The sequence below is a fragment of the Salarias fasciatus genome, chromosome 4 (assembly GCF_902148845.1).
Source record: "Salarias fasciatus chromosome 4, fSalaFa1.1, whole genome shotgun sequence".
Lineage (NCBI taxonomy): Eukaryota > Metazoa > Chordata > Actinopteri > Blenniiformes > Blenniidae > Salarias > Salarias fasciatus.
This window is the reverse complement of record NC_043748.1, coordinates 4408436-4424082: the sequence shown is the minus strand read 5'-3', so window position 1 is coordinate 4424082 and position 15647 is coordinate 4408436. Positions and strand designations below refer to the sequence as shown.

Below are 15647 nucleotides of genomic sequence, written 5' to 3'. Positions count from 1 at the left end.
AAAAGACACCAATCAAATTTGATTTGTAACTGTAGATAAGCTTTTCTACATTTGAAAAAGAATAATAAAACACAATGGATGTATGTCAAGAGATGTCTGTATTTGTATGAATGAGTTTGCAACAATGTATCCGTTTTAAATGACGTCATCATCTAATTTTACCCAGATATGCAAACGAGTCGCTATGCAAATTGGATAATGATGTCATTTAGAACTTTCCTGACTGAGGAGTTTGCAACAATGTATCAGTTGTAAATGATGTCATCATCTAACTTTACGCAAGCTTCAATTGTCTGCACTTCACATTATTGTCAGTAATGGTAACTATGTAATGCTGGGAAAAATAATTAGTTAGATTACTTGTTGCTAAAAATAGTAAAGCCGTTTGTTTTAATGCTTTTTGTTGTTTTGTTACTCCCATCAGTGGCATGTTATTTTGCAATAATGTGCAAAATGTTATTCTTGTATGGAAATCTATACAGTTGCACTACTTTAATATTGTCATTTACGTAATTTTGCCAGAAACATTTCCCAAACAAAGGAGGTTTTCTGGCCACTGAGATCAAACCGTCCAGAGTTGGGAGTGGTCATATAGGCTAACTGGAAATTTTAGTTTAAAAAAAAAGTCAGTAAAACATATCCTGAGGGGTGGATCTGACTCCCAGCTTAGGAGAACACAAGTGTCTACCTAGTCACAAGCAGGTTTTACACTTTCATCCTGCCAAAGCTGGCAGTGGACATTAAGGCGGTGAGTCTCTTTCTCCTTCTTCTTTTCTTCTAACTTAATGTATTTCAGGTCGATAAAATTTTGGTCAAGCTTCTGCACTAACTTTCCCTTAAAACTAGCAAGTGAGAGAGTAAATAATACCATTAAGAATTATTCTGATGGAACTTAAAACACCCACTATAGTCTTGTGCTGTTTATCTGCTGTATGAAGGCCTTTAGTCGGTGCTGTTAGTTGTTTTTGTAACGAAAGCAGTGAAGCATGGTCGCGTTAACAGGGCCTTGACAGACTGGATGGCAAGGTTATAATATTGAACATGTTTATTTATTCGGCAGTCAATACAGAAAAAAGAACTGCAGCATCAGTGCAAATATATCCATTTCGGGCGTAATGTCAGCACAGCCAGCTTCCTACAGTTTAAATTGAAAATGTGTCTGCGTCGTGGTGGAGCTCCAGCGTCCCTGGAGCATGTTCTTGCATCAGTTTATCCATCTGATTTCAGCTTCTCTTCTCCGAGATGTCGGTAGTTAAAACATCAGAGGACTATAGAAAATCCAGCAGCTATGTGCAGATATTTTCCTCTCTGTAGACCATCCGTAACGTGCCACTCTCTAAGATAAGTTTTAATTCAGCCATGGCTGCAGGTTACAGAAAATCAGCAACACCCTCTAAAATTTTACTAAAAGTACATTTATTTATTTTTTGGTTCTTGTGCAGCAAAACTTTACATCAATCAGTGTCAAACTGACAGTGATGGGTTTACATATCTAATAAATAGAAGAACTAGTAGGCTGTTTGCAATTCTTTTCAAACCAATACAATATGCATGAAGCCAGACTGCAGCTTTTCTCTGTCTTTCTTTCCAAAACATCAAAGATGAATGTTTGCCTGTGCAGCTTTTCTTCTTTCCCCTTCTCTCTTTTTTTGTGGATCAGATATCCTAGAGGCTGTTTGAAAAATGAATAAGACTCATTTCCATTGGGAATGAGTTAGCAGTGGAAATCACAGATGTGGAGTCTTCACCTTGACCTGCTTATAGCACGTTGCGCTGAGCACCAGAGCAAAAAAAACGGGGCTTCTCTTGAATAAACTGTATTTGTAGATTGAATTCAGAGCCTTGTAAGTCCAGTCTCAATTAAACAAACCAAAAGATGCCACTGTTTTTTTTGTTTTGTTTTGTTTTTTTTTTGTGATGGAGTTTCTAATTCACTGCTGGGCCTTTGAGATTACTTTATATTATCATGTGCTGACCATGTAATTTTTCATTCACAAACCCACTTTCTTGTCATAATGTGGGAAAAACAAAAAGGTCTAGCCGAACATCAAACGGGTTGGTAGAATTTTTCATGCAGGGGAACACCCAGCAGCTCACTCCCTCGGAGAATATGAAGTATTACTCCGGCAGTCCCTTTAATTATTTATTAGTTTGCTCATGTAAAAAAAAAAAAACTTTATTTTGCTCAGCTGCCTGCAAATGAATCCTCTTGTGCCCAGAGTTGGTGAGAATATTTATGTGCGGATGAACATTTTCTGCACTGTTTATACTGTCTGTTAACATAAGTCAGGCTGAAGAACATTTGTGATTTCTGAATTGTTATAAGGAACAGCGAAATGAAATCCTGCAACAATCCTCTGACTGAAACAAACTGTCACACAAGGGGGTTTAATAAATAAAATGAGCGAGTGCTCTGTCCAAGAGACTGGGTGCTAATTATTGTTGGCTAATATCAGCTTCAGAATGAAATATTACCACCCAAATGTGAATCTGAAACTCCCTGATTGGCCATCAAAATTAAACCGTTAACTCCACCAAATGTGAGATTTGATTTGTTTTGGAATTAGGTGGAAACAAATGTGCTGAAATTAGTATTAGAATCAACTTTCACCAAAACCGTTGGAGAAAAACCAACTTGGATGAGTTTTTTGCTGGGATTAAAGTCTTGAGCTCTATAATGGATTTCCGTTATCTGTGCAGAGTAGCAATGCAGTAAGAGTTTTTAATCAGATGTGCCTCCAAAGTTATGCATTTACAGCACAAATAAGCCATCAATCAAAATTCAACTGAGGCCCTGTTTACACAGCAATGTTTTCAAGTGAAAACAGAAAACTTTTGCTGTGTTTTGAGTGTCTGTTTACATGACGATGATGCTTGGAGCCACTGTCTTGTCAAGGTTTTGCAAACGATTGCCATCTCTGGTTAGATGAATGAAAATGCGACTTTTTGAAAATGCTGCTTCTGCCACCGTAATGAATCGCTCTTCTGCACATTGGTGCAATATATTTTTGCTAATATTTTGTCCATCAAACTGAAATCTCTCAAATCACCTCTATCTGATGCAGATTTACTTGATGCACTCAAGTGTATTTTATCACATTCCCAAAAATTGAAAAGAAGACATCTGAATGGATTGAAGGGATTTGAAGCCCTGGAGCCCAAAACAAAAAAATATTTGGAAGCCTAACCAGCATGTTTTTGTGCTTGTTAGTCACCAAAATAGTTTTTTAGTCACAAATGGCAACATGGCGACTTTGGATCCTCTTGTTTGGGTTTGATTTGGATAACAGCATTCACACTGCCACAAACACATTATACTAATGTAACAGCAGTAGCAGCTAATCTTAACTGGACCAAACATGATGAAATGTACATATATGTCAACATATAGTCCTGGTTCAGCTAGCATGCAGCGTGTGTGCAGAGAGGTGGAAACAGGCAGCTGAATAAAATCGAGGCTCTTTTCTTGACGTGTGAGAAAGTCGACAGTGAAAGCTCGAAGAGCAGGAACATCCTCAATACATTGCATCATTTGCTCTCCTGGTATTTTCTTGAAGGTTCAGTTAAAACGCAGCTTCAAACTGTTATTTATACTGCTGGCTGTACTGCTGCTGCTCATCTTGACAAGAAGAAGAGACAATAATGTCAGAAGACAACGGTAAGTCAACTTGAATCGTGTTGCTGCAATTTTACATGAGAATTGGCACAATTTCATGAAGGCTGGGTTCTTGCTGTAACTGAGACATCATGTCATCCTAATCTTTGATTGTCATCCTAATTTCTTGCTAATTTCATGAATTAATGTGTCTCCATTTCAGTTTGAATAAGAATAAAAAGCTTGACGTCTTCTTTCACTACTGAACTGAAAACTACAACTTACAGTTGAAAAATTGAGAAACAAAGTCAATGTACCATTGATTATTCAATATTGATCAGAATGTTAAACATGTCTTTTTATGGGTATTTTAAAATGATATTGTCCAAAACATGAAACACAATAGAGATGTATTAACTCACACCAAAGTTTTCTATGCTTAATCTGACCTGACATTGAAAATGTGTTTTTGACTACAACATGTAGTTTATATATATGCAGTTTTTAGTCTGTTGCAAAACCGAAACCCATTTTTTAAGGCCTAAAAATGCAGCAAAAACGCCTGAGTTTATTTTAAATGGCCAGTTGTGATGTGTAAATATATTAGGGTGGAATTTGACTAATTTGACCAGAGTTATACTGTGATAGTGACCTGAAACCTTTGTAAAACAATGAACACAGAATAGTATAATCTAACATAAACCATTGCTTAATTGTTACTACAATACTTTCTTATCCTATTTACATATTTGACAAAAAGCCTTATTTTGTATTTTTGGACCATGAAATAAAGCTACTAACCTATATGTAGTGTGTTTTATGTGCTATCAAACGTTCAGATCAGTTCAAATGCACCCTGTGGGTTCCTGCTGGTGGAGTGTGAGGAGAAAATAGTTCATTGTGAGGCGGGAACGCTGGTCCTGACCCTGGTCACCGCCCGACACGCCAGTGTGAAATCCAGTTGAGAGGTGAGGAGCTGATGAAGCTGCACAACAAAAGCGATATCATCTCTCCCTCCATGTCGAGAAATTTATTTCCCCTCCCCCCTTCTATATATTCTAATTTCCTTGAATTCTCAATATATGTCTCATTTTTGTCCCTGTTGCTTCAGTTAGGTGTACATCCTCATCCGCCTGTTGGGTCTGTTACCATAGCTACGATATGATAGTGCAGACAATGATCCTGGTCCTTGTTTCCTCCAATAGGGTCCCACGGCTGAAGCAGTAGCATGAAGTAAAGATGCTCATCTTTCAGAATGAGAAACAGGTCCAGGAGCAACAGAAAGTGAGGCAGGGTGGCAGACGGGACTGCGCCCAGTCATGGCGGACAACAGAAACAAGATCCGACGACCCAGACAACCGGAGAGGAAGGTGAGCGCGTCGACCATTTTGAAACGTAACTCTCCTTATTGTGTGTTGAAAGAGTTTGCCCGAACAAAACAGTGGCGGTAAACAAGATACGCTTTTGTAGCCAAGCTTTGAAAGCAACAAAGGACCAGGATCCACAAAAAGGAAATGTCACTTTAAATGAAATGCTTCAGCAGACAGAGTATTCTCACACTTATAAATGTAGATTGAGTGTGTCGGGGGTTGAATTTAGCTTCATCAAAGAAATTCTAGTGGAACTTTGCGAGAAAAAAAAGGAAAATGCTCTTTTTATTATATGTGTGATTAAAAAAACTGGAAAAATGGTTGATAAAGAGCCACCAAAGCAGTTTTTAGGTGATCTAATCTTTATTAAGTGAATTGTGGATTTAAAAGCAGTCACACAGATGTGGCCTCAATCAAAGCCCATCAGAAACATCTAAAGAAAAGATGCTTTCAGGGACAATCATGGGAGAAGCTTTGAGGCCAGGCTTGTTGAAATCAAAGGCCTGAAGAGCTGAAATATTTTTTTATTCATTTATTTATTTATTTTCGCCGGCTATCCATACGATTCTGAGAAAAAAAAATAAATGTGGTCAGTTAATCTGCGGCTTGGAAATGGACAACAGCCAATGCAGCATGTTCACGCTGCCCCCCCACTGGGCGGCCCATGAGCCTGTCGATATGGTGGTTTGATGTTGGATGGAAAATAAGAACCCCCCACAACAAACGGAGGGCTGGAACAGAGAGACTGGAACAGAGGAAGAGAGGCTAGAAAGGGAAGAACCATCGACAGATGGACTCTGTTGTGATTAAAGATGGCGGCAGTCTTTACTGCAGACTACGATGGACTGTATTCGACGGCTAGAAAAGCGGCGGGAGTAGCCTGCGATTCAGCACAACAAAACCAAGAATCTCACAGGAAGGTAAACCAGCAGGTACGACGTCTGCTTTTGTGTGCGAGGCTGGAAAAACTGCTGTTACCAGTAACTTTCCATTGTATTGTGCATCGCTCTATTATGTCTGCTGCCGTTTTTTTTTTTTTTTTTCCCTTCATGTCAGTGCCATGCTGTTTTGTTGTGTCCTCCCTCTCATCAAAAGCGAAGCACATCATTTGATTCGACTGGTGAATGTGTTATCCCATGACCAGACGACCGAGGAACCATGAGAGGATGAACACTTAGATTAATTTGAATTTTCTCATGCCGCCAGATGTCTGCTGGTGTACTTTCGCCGTTTGCTACATGCTTCCGTATGTATGTCTTTGGTATTATCGCCATAGGAAATGTAGGCCTTTTAATAAGATTTCCCTCTTCTTCGGGGGAGCACGGTGCTCTCAAAGCTGTAATAACCAGCAAAATAAACTCAATTCTCCAAATTGCTCAATCCTGTGTGCCTAATCCAGCCCAAGACCTGTTAGTCATGATCTATTCAGCCTGGACAAAGGACATCAGCAGGACTCCAGAATACATTTTCTGATAGTCTTTTGATTTTTCCCTTTTCTTCAGAACTTAAAACAAACACTGAAAGGCTTTAATAGCTGCGCCGCTATTTACTTCCGCCTCCAAGGAACTTTGTCCGTCACATTTCAGTGTTTTTTTCCTGTCTTCGTTCTGCCTGCGAATGCGCTTTGTCTTGTTTGTTGTTTTCTTTTCGTAACTTTTCATGAAATCTGGATTTTCCCGTTGTGCGCAGGCTAAATGGGAGCATTCGTTTAAACGTCTTAATGGGCTTTTGTCCATCAGGGAGTCTTCAGTGGAGATAAGCCTGTTTCAGTCTGCCAGTGAGTTTAAATCCACGCTGACAGGTGGAACAAAAGGCTGAAAGGAGCGAACGGGGAGACATGAAGTTGTCCTGTGGTCACACTGAGCTACAGCTGGATGCTTGGACATGTGGAACTTTGCTTCTCATGCTTGAAATAGAAATAAATCTCAATACAATCTTGATAACTCTTATCAGTTTACGTGCATATTGAAGGTTTTATATCCATGATGGTGTTCCTTACACAGGAAGCTCTCCCTCTCACTGCACGTCTTTAACAATTCACAGTTATTTTTTCATAAGTCTGACCGATTTCAGACCCCTGCACCTCGGAGCCGAACGCAGACACCCCTTCCATTGTTCGTCTGGGTGCAGAGCAGCTTGTCGGGGCCAATAGCTCTGGGCTTTTTGTTTGTTGCTCCTGAAGAAGAGAAGATATGTTTTGTTTTGTTTTTTTTCCGTTCACCTTCCACTCTCAACCGTTTGCAGCTAAAGTGAGGGATTGAGTTTGAAAGCCTTCTGGTTACAGGACCTTTGGATTTTGTGTTACTGGAGCCTTTCAGTAGAAGTCTAAATGTGTTACACTTTCCTGCTGGAGAGAAATATTTACAACTGTGAATTTTGGATCATTCTTGTTTAATTTGTGTGAAAAACCAAAACAATTTTTCATTGCACCAACTAAACAGCCTTCATAAAAATATATTCTGTCAAAGCAGTTACTGTTGCATGCGCACGGCAGTGACCCCTCTTTAAAATTATTGATTTCTATGAAAAAAAAAAAAAAAAAAAAGTTAAGAGTTGATTCTTGCTCTGTGGTGTAGTGGTTTGGGCTTTTTCGTAGTTTGGAGTACAGGACTGGAGGCCTTTCTGTCTGGAGTTTGCATCTTCTTCTTGTTTCCTTTCACGGCCCAAAATATTCATTTGAAGCAGAATGGTGACATTAAATTGTCAGTAGGCTTGAATCAGTGTTTCTGTGGTCAGCTGCAGCACAATAGGAGAAAGAAAGATGTCCCAGTTTAATTCAGTTTGATTGATTAAATGTCACAAAGTGGAGCAAACTGTCTTTCATGTGATGAGCCACAGGTGAAAAAGCAGGAAGTGTTGAGAAGTAGTCATGAAAGTCATCCACATGGTTGACTTTCTTTAAATGCTGCTTCTGTTTTGTCCAAATGTTGATAGTTGCTCATTTTAACAATAGCTGTCTGTCGCAGTTGCTTCTAAATTTACTGACTCATATGTGGATTTCCTAAACTTCAGAAGTTGCCATTTCTGAATGTTGTTTTTGTTGGATGATGGGAAGTCACACCAACAGATTGTCTTACAAATATTCTACAGACTTGGTTACTTTTGCCCAAACTGTTGTGTTTCTGCAAGATCTAAAGACAAGTGTTGATGAAATGAAAAGTTCTGATGAGTAAAATTTGATTTTAAAACTGAAGTAGAGGGGTGGCTGACTTTTAAACCTTTTGTAGCAACTTTTGTCTTGATTGAATCTTCAGATTTGAGGAAAACTATCACTATTTGAAAAAAATGGACATATCTTTAGCTTGACTGTTGAAAAGGTAGAATCTGTATTTCCTGTCATGCTTTTTCAATACATTTACTATCCCTGTAAAACTTATTCTATTATGATTCAGATAAGACTGATTTTACATGTGGTTGTTGTTTTAACTTGATCTTTGAAGCTCCTGGTGATTTTTAACAGTCATACAGCATCTATAAATCACAACAGAGTCAACTACATGCAGTCAAATTTGTTAAAAGAAAACAAAATCGTGCTTGATGTTAGTGTTGGTTTTAGGGTTTGAGAATGATTTTGTATGGAGCAAGACATAACAATATCCTTATATAGATACAAGAAAAAAAACTTCCTTCTTTATTATGAAACTTAAGAAATAATCAGCAAAGTAAACCATCTTATTTTTGCTTCATAGATAAGAGAAAAGTTTGTCCTGTACATTCAAAGTGGGTAGAGCAGCAAGAAAAACCCATTGTCCGGTTGAAGCCTTTAATTTTCACCTGAGATGAAGCAAAGCGGCTTCTTTTTCCTTCAGATGGACTAAAGAACTTTCTCTTCTTTCTTTCAGAAACAAATGGATGGTGAAGACAAACAGCTCCGGCCATATCGCTCCCCTTTCAGGCGTTCCCTTTTCACGGGGGTGAGAAGCGTTTTACCATCGCAGCAGCAACATGTGATGAACGTCGGCGCCATGGACCCTTCAGCAGGAGCGTGCACGGCCGGGGGACGTGCGAAGAAGACGATCACACTCACGGTAAAACATGTGGATTCAATCGCCAATCAGTATTCTCTCCCTCTTTAATTTACACTATTAAAAAAAAGACCACTCACAATACCCAGAATGCTTCAGTGCTTTCTCACACATTTATTAAGAAAGCCGCTGAAAAGTGCTTACAGCAGTGAAACTCGTGAAGCTGTGGCAGCCTGCTTGAGTCTCAAAATAAATACTTAATTCATGGACGAGAAGCTTTTTCTCAATAAACATTTTTCACTTAACCTGCTTAAAATCGCTGATGTGTGAGGATTGTTGAATAATTGGTGTTTGTTTGTGTTTTGAAGTGCGAGCGGTTCAGATATCACGAAGCGATGCAGCACATAGCCAAAGAAGGCAATTAATGCAATAAAGTGAAAAGCAGAGTGTGTGGATCAGGAAGCTTAAAGTGCTTCTGCACAAAATCAATTTTGCCCGGAGGAACCCGCAGCGTGTCGAATCTTCTCCATGTTTTATGTTGCTGCCATGAATGTTGTAAGTACTGTGTGCAGTTAACGCCTTCACAGCTTTCCAGGTTTGAGCAGTCATTCCAGGTGACGAGAGAGCTCGGAGTGTGAAAATGCTCACTGCAATGCTCTCGCATGGGTTTCCTGTAATTACAACAATGCACACACTTTAATCTCAGACGCTGTAGAACTGATTGAATGCCGAATCGTCGCCTGGTTTCAAAGCCGAGAGATAAATAACTGCATTTCGTGCTGCATGGGTTTGTACTATGAAGCCATAAAGAGAGTGACTGAACGCTGAACAAAAATGCAAATGCAGCACTTTTGTTTTTGCTCCACATTGTTCACGAGCGGAAGTTGATACTCTCTAAGACTTTTTCTATGGACAGAGAAATGATGCATGTTATTAGAAACTCCTCCCAACAGCATGGCTTTGGGCTGGATTGGGGCCTCCTGCTGGCCCGGTTTGGCCCACGGGCCTTATGTTTGACGCCTCTGTATTCGAGTCGTGTCAACACGCGCAAGACAAGTTAAGCCTGTGTGGGAGTTGAACCTGCCAATACGCCATTTTTAGTGGCGTTTGAAGTTTGTTTGAAGCAGAAAATTATGTAAACATGAAGGACGCCGTGTGCATTTATCTAAGGATGGTCTATTCGTGGATATTTGTCCAGTTTGTGTGTGTAAATAGCAGCAGAATGAGTCACATATTCATAAAAGTATAGCGCAGCTATTTCCTTAAGATGTTTGCCTGAAAGCAGCAGAGAAGTAAAGAAAAAGGTTCTCCACACCAAAGCACCTCTTCCCCGTGTGATAAAGTGTGATTTCGACTTTCTGTGGGAAGTTTGAATGTCCTCTGAGTGTGTGTTTCCTTCCTTGAGTTGCATCTCAGAGTTATCTGTACGTGTGAACAAAAAAGTGTGACTGATTCTCTGTGTTTCCCGTGTGATGGATAAATAGTTATTTTCACCGTTGGTGGAGGTGGAAACTGTCTTTGACAGAAACAATTCAGATGTGTAATTAGATCATAACCCTCTTTAAACGTTTTTTTGGCCTGGACATGTCTGCATTTACAGCCTGTGATATCGTGAATATAGTGTTTTTATGAGGCGACAGCATTATTATATTGAAGACAAGCATGGATAGTTTGTGGAAGATGGATTTTCTAAAATGGAAGAGCTTTTAAGAACATCATTTCAATTGTTAATATGTCAGGTATGAACTTAATAAAAGCATTTATTTTCTTGATGTACTTTGTCACATAGTATTTTAATACAGATGATTTTGTTTCATTTATAGTGGAAGAGGGATTCTTTTAAGCATGGTAGTGGTTTGCACTCTTCTTAGGGAGCAGGCTCTTTGTGTGGAGATTGCATATTTCCCATGTGCACGCATTGAATTGGATAGGTATATTGAATTGGATAAAGATGGATGGTATATGTTAAAAAAAAAAAAAAAATCAACTATTTTTTTGCTGACCCTCATCTCTCGTGTCCTCTTGAGGATTGCCAGTCAAAAGAAAGAAACTGATCACTTCGGCCTATTTTCTCCTAATTTGATGAGTTGAGAGAGGGATGCAGGAGGAGGCAGCACCACATGTACCGAAACCAAACACCGGCAGTTTGTGTAGTGAACGGGCGAGGCGCTGTGCGTCATCCGCTGCTGTGTGCAGCCCGAGCTCCGCACAGACAGTGAGAGAGAGAGGCAGAGAGAGGGAGAGAGACAGCCATGGAGAGGCACAGCACAGCGGACTCTTTTCTTTGTTATTTCTAAAGTCTTGCAGCCCGTCACCATGACACCGCCCGCTGTCACGCGTGTCGGTCCAAACGCCCGATGCAGCCGAGAGCAACAAGGAGATCTCCGCCGGTGAAGTATCTGTCACTTTTCCTCCGCTCCCTCCCTCTCTCTCTCCCTCTCTCTCTCCCTCTCTCTCCCTCCTTGCTCTGAGATTGGGATTGCGGTAGCCTGCTCGGGAAATATTACCATCGCTTTGCCTGGTTTGTAAATCCTGCTCGGGAATCGGCGCGGGGTTCCCTCGATGTGCGCGTAATTTGGATGTTTTTTTTTTTTTTTGCGCTCCGTGCTTTGCCTTCCTTCACTTGTGCGGCCGCGTGAGCGAACGGGCCAGATATTAATAGTGTGACAAAGTTGTGCACTTGTCGGTCGGCTACTGAAAGGCCTGTCTCTCTCTCTCTGTGTGTGTGTGTGTGTGTGTGTGAGTGTCAGTGTGTGTGTGTGTGTGTGTGTGTGTATGTGTGTATGGAGTTTGTTTCGGGCTCCCCTCCCCCACTCTCCGCTGCTGTTCTGCTCGTTCTGGAAAGGCCAAGACGCGGATGTGATCACAGCCTCACTTCAAATAAAGAGCTCGTGTTCATAATGATCATAAAACAGAGAATTCTGGGATATTTCCTATGAATTCGGCTGTGATTCGCCCGCACGTCCAAATCCAGCCGCCGCTGTGCCGCACACACTCACACAGACACACACACACACACACACCTGTGAGCGCACATCCAGTGCGTACGAACGAACACCGGTGCGCGATCCCATCACCTCGCGCATCATCAGAGGTAGTGATCACATCCCGCTTCTCCCTCATGATTCATTCCGTTCTCACCTCGGGCTCGACGTGAAGCGCCCTATATTTCAGCATTGGGGGGGGGTTTTCCTTCACGCACATCTGTCCTTACGCACGGTGCACGTGCTGCTCACGCTCCAGGATCGTGCAGATCATAAACACTGTCGTCACTTTTGTCTTCGCAGAGCCTTTGTTTACTCGGATAAATGATTGTTTTTAATCGGCATTGGACTAGACAGGGAGTGGGTGTGCCCTACAGGGGAAGGCGGTCACAACCTTTAAATGTATTTTATTTTTCTTGGGAAATTAACCTTAAAAAAACACCCTAGCTATGATCATAAAGACATGCTTTTGCCACATTTAACCTATTCTTTAATCCTATTACTTAACAAGTGCCTGGAGCCATAAATAGAGAAGCCATTTAGATTGAAAGTGCAGCGTAAAGTTCTTTACCCCTGATTGTGATCTGTGTGATTTTTAAAGCCTCAGCTGAGGCGACATTAGCTCCTAAATTGAATCCTGACACTGTGCAGGGTGTCAGGGAAGCTCAGTCATAATCTGTGCAGTCTGTAGAGATGGAGATGCATCCGCCGCCGCTTCTTCCCTCAGCAAAAAAGAGCTCTGTGACAATACACAAGGACCGAAATGTGTCCTTGATGGAGACAACCAATCCCCTAAACGCATTCGGCACACTGTTTTGTGGCTGATGTAGCATCTTCACTCGGAGCAGGGGGAAACAAAATAAAATGGAATTTCTGGCACTGGGATCAATGAAGTATTATTTTCAGTGTTGCTTATGATAGCGGATAGTGCAAAGAGAACGACTGCTTCATTACCGAGTTCCCACTGTAAACCCCAAGTGAGTTTACGGCTGTGATGACATTCTAATACTAATGTGGATGAAGCTGGAATAGCTGTGTGAAGTAATTTTATGCCTGTGCATATAAATCAGCAGGATATCACTGCATACTTTATTAATACTAAACCGTATTCATACTGCTGTCTAGAGGAAAAACATGGCAAAGATTACCAAACTATTCTTGAATTTTATGACTTCAGATTTCTGCTCAGGCTAGCAAATGTGTATTTTTTTTCCCCCTTTAAATTTTGACTCAAAGATTTTTGCATTTTTCTTTTCATATTCAATCACTTATTCAAATGTCACAGGCTGTACCGAGCCTGTGTGCCACAGCTGCCAGAAATTCTGTGAGATGCTCCCATAATGAAAGTGTGAAAACAGCTGAGTTCACCGGTCTGCTGTTCCCTCCGTTCTGCGCTGAGAGGTGAACCAGAGGATGCGTTCAGGCTTTTCAGTGCCTCTTGTTTCGTTCTCGAGTCTCCTGCATTCCCGCAGAATTTGCATTAATTTCAATGTCCAGCCCGAAACAGGCTCCCTGCGAATCCATGAAAAATGTCATGAGAAACCCCACAGTGCTGAGTTCTAGAGATTTCCCAAGAGGCTTCAGTCCTCTGCTGATCCGCCGGAATTCCTTTGTGCTTATCGTTGTCAATAAAGTTCCCCACAGGACTTAGTTTGACTTTTTTTCAGGAAGGAGGGGGAGACTCGTTGTTAGTATTTTGTAGTTCCCTGTGAAGGGAGATTGCTTATTTTTCAGTGATGTGATGAAATTGGTCTCATTGTGTATTTTTCCTCCCTGCAGGAGTTTTTATGCAGTGGCATAAGTGTAATTCTGGATCGCATAGTAGTGCGGTGTGGGCTCTACGGGGACGTGGTTTATGGATGCTGGGACTATGAGCATCAGCGACAAACGGGGCTACTTACCGAGCCTGGGAGGCAGCTTCACTGAGGACGCGCCCAGACCTCCAGTCCCCGGGGAGGAGGGAGAGCTGGTCTGCAGCGATGGCCACCAGCACGCCGGCTTCCCCTCCAAGAGCGGCAGCCTCAAGTGCGAGGCGTCCGGCGCCACGCCCAGGCGGCCCGACCTGGACCTGGGTTACGAGCCAGAAGGGAGCGCCTCCCCAACACCACCCTACCTGAAGTGGGCGGAGTCTCTTCACTCCCTGCTGGACGACGAGGACGGCATCTCCCTGTTCAGGACGTTCCTCAAGCGGGAGGAGTGCGCCGACATGTTGGACTTCTGGTTCGCCTGCAGCGGCTTCCGGAAGCCGAAAGCTAGCGAAGGCAACGGGGAGAAGACGGCGAAACTCGCAAAGGTTATTTATAAGAAATACATCCTGGACAGCAATGGGATTGTTTCCAGACAGATCAAACCGGCGACCAAGTCCTTCATCAAAGACTGTGTGATGAAGCATCACATCGATCCTGCGATGTTTGACCAGGCCCAAACAGAGATCCAGACGATGATGGAGGAGAACACGTATCCTCTGTTCCTCAAGTCTGACATCTATTTGGAATATACTCGGACAGGAGGGGAGAGCCCAAAGTCGTACAGTGACCAGAGCCCTGTGTCCGGCAGCGGGAAGGGACGGCAGGATCATGTATTCAACCCAGATATCGAGGCCTGGCGGTGCGACCAAGGGCCGGAGGAGCAGCCCGAGTTTGAGCCGGCGCCGAGCGGCGGGCTCGCTCACGACACGGAGTCACACCGGGCTGTCGGCGGCGCACGGTCGCAGGAGAGTGACAAGTGCAGGTAAATCCTCCATCAGCCAGCTAGAGAGCTTCAGCAACACTGCTTCCCTCTGCAGACCGCCGAATTAGACACAAACCTGAAGCCTCATTCCAACACGATGTCTGATTGAAACAGAGGCAGCGTAGCACAAAGGCCAGCAGCGCTGCTGCATGAATGAGGCAGTGTTAGGTGTTAAAGATGCCGTTTGTTGTAGGAAGTTGGAGAGGCAGTTGTGCAGGAACTGTTTCGGATCCTGAGTTCGTGTAGAGACGAGCTTTTGTGAAATCATCAGACCTGTGAGCCTCTGCTTCCTCCTGCCGTTTTATCTGGTCTGACAGATCTTTAAATTCATAATAACCACATACAGCAGTAGCACTGCAGTGAGAATGCCACAGGTTGGAGTGCCAGCTGGGCGTTTCTGCGTGGAGTTTGCACGTTCTACTCATGTGTGCACAGATTTCTTCCAGGTATGCAGGTTTACAACCACAGTCCAAACATGCATGTGAGGGTAATTGTTGACTTGTGTGTGGGTGTTCGCCCCGACAGACTGCTGACCTGTCCAGGGTCTATCTTGCCCTCGCTCACAGTTAGCTTGAATCAACTCATACACGATTAATATGTGTTGTAAACTGGAAAAAAATTGTCATAATATGCAAACATGTTGCTTTATATGATTTTTTTTTCCAATGTATTTCTTCACATCGAGTCCAGGCTCACTGGATGACGGCAGGTTACACTCGGGCAGGTCACCAATGTAACTCTCTTCAATTACAACAACACATTCACATTCACCTCTATGAGCAATTTCTAAACCACAAATTGACCTCAGACACATGTTTTGGACTTAGAGGTCAAACGTGGCCGGAACCCTCACATGCACAGGACGAACAATGAAACGCTACACAGGAAAACCCCCGACTGGGCTCGAACTGGGGCTTTTCTCTCTGTGTGGATACAGTGCTGACCACTACACGCCCAGACAGCACCGTGAAATTAAACACAGTAACGCTGTTTCTGCCACTGT

At 42.4% G+C, this 15647-nt stretch overlaps 1 protein-coding gene across 2 annotated transcripts in view; it reads left to right on the top strand.

The window, feature by feature from the left end:
- Positions 1–8829: 8829 nt before the first annotated feature.
- The window catches only part of axin1 (axin 1), a 31912-nt gene continuing 25094 nt past the window's right edge, over positions 8830–15647 (top strand). Inside the window, exons 1-2 of one of the 2 annotated variants that reach the window (XM_030089950.1) lie at positions 8830–8993; positions 13694–14644. In XM_030089950.1, the coding sequence (XP_029945810.1) occupies positions 13770–14644 (875 nt within the window). In that variant the 5' untranslated portion in view covers positions 8830–8993; positions 13694–13769. Of the gene's footprint in view, positions 8994–11164; positions 11321–13693; positions 14645–15647 lie in introns of those variants that run through there. The other variant, XM_030089949.1, reaches the window with a different exon arrangement.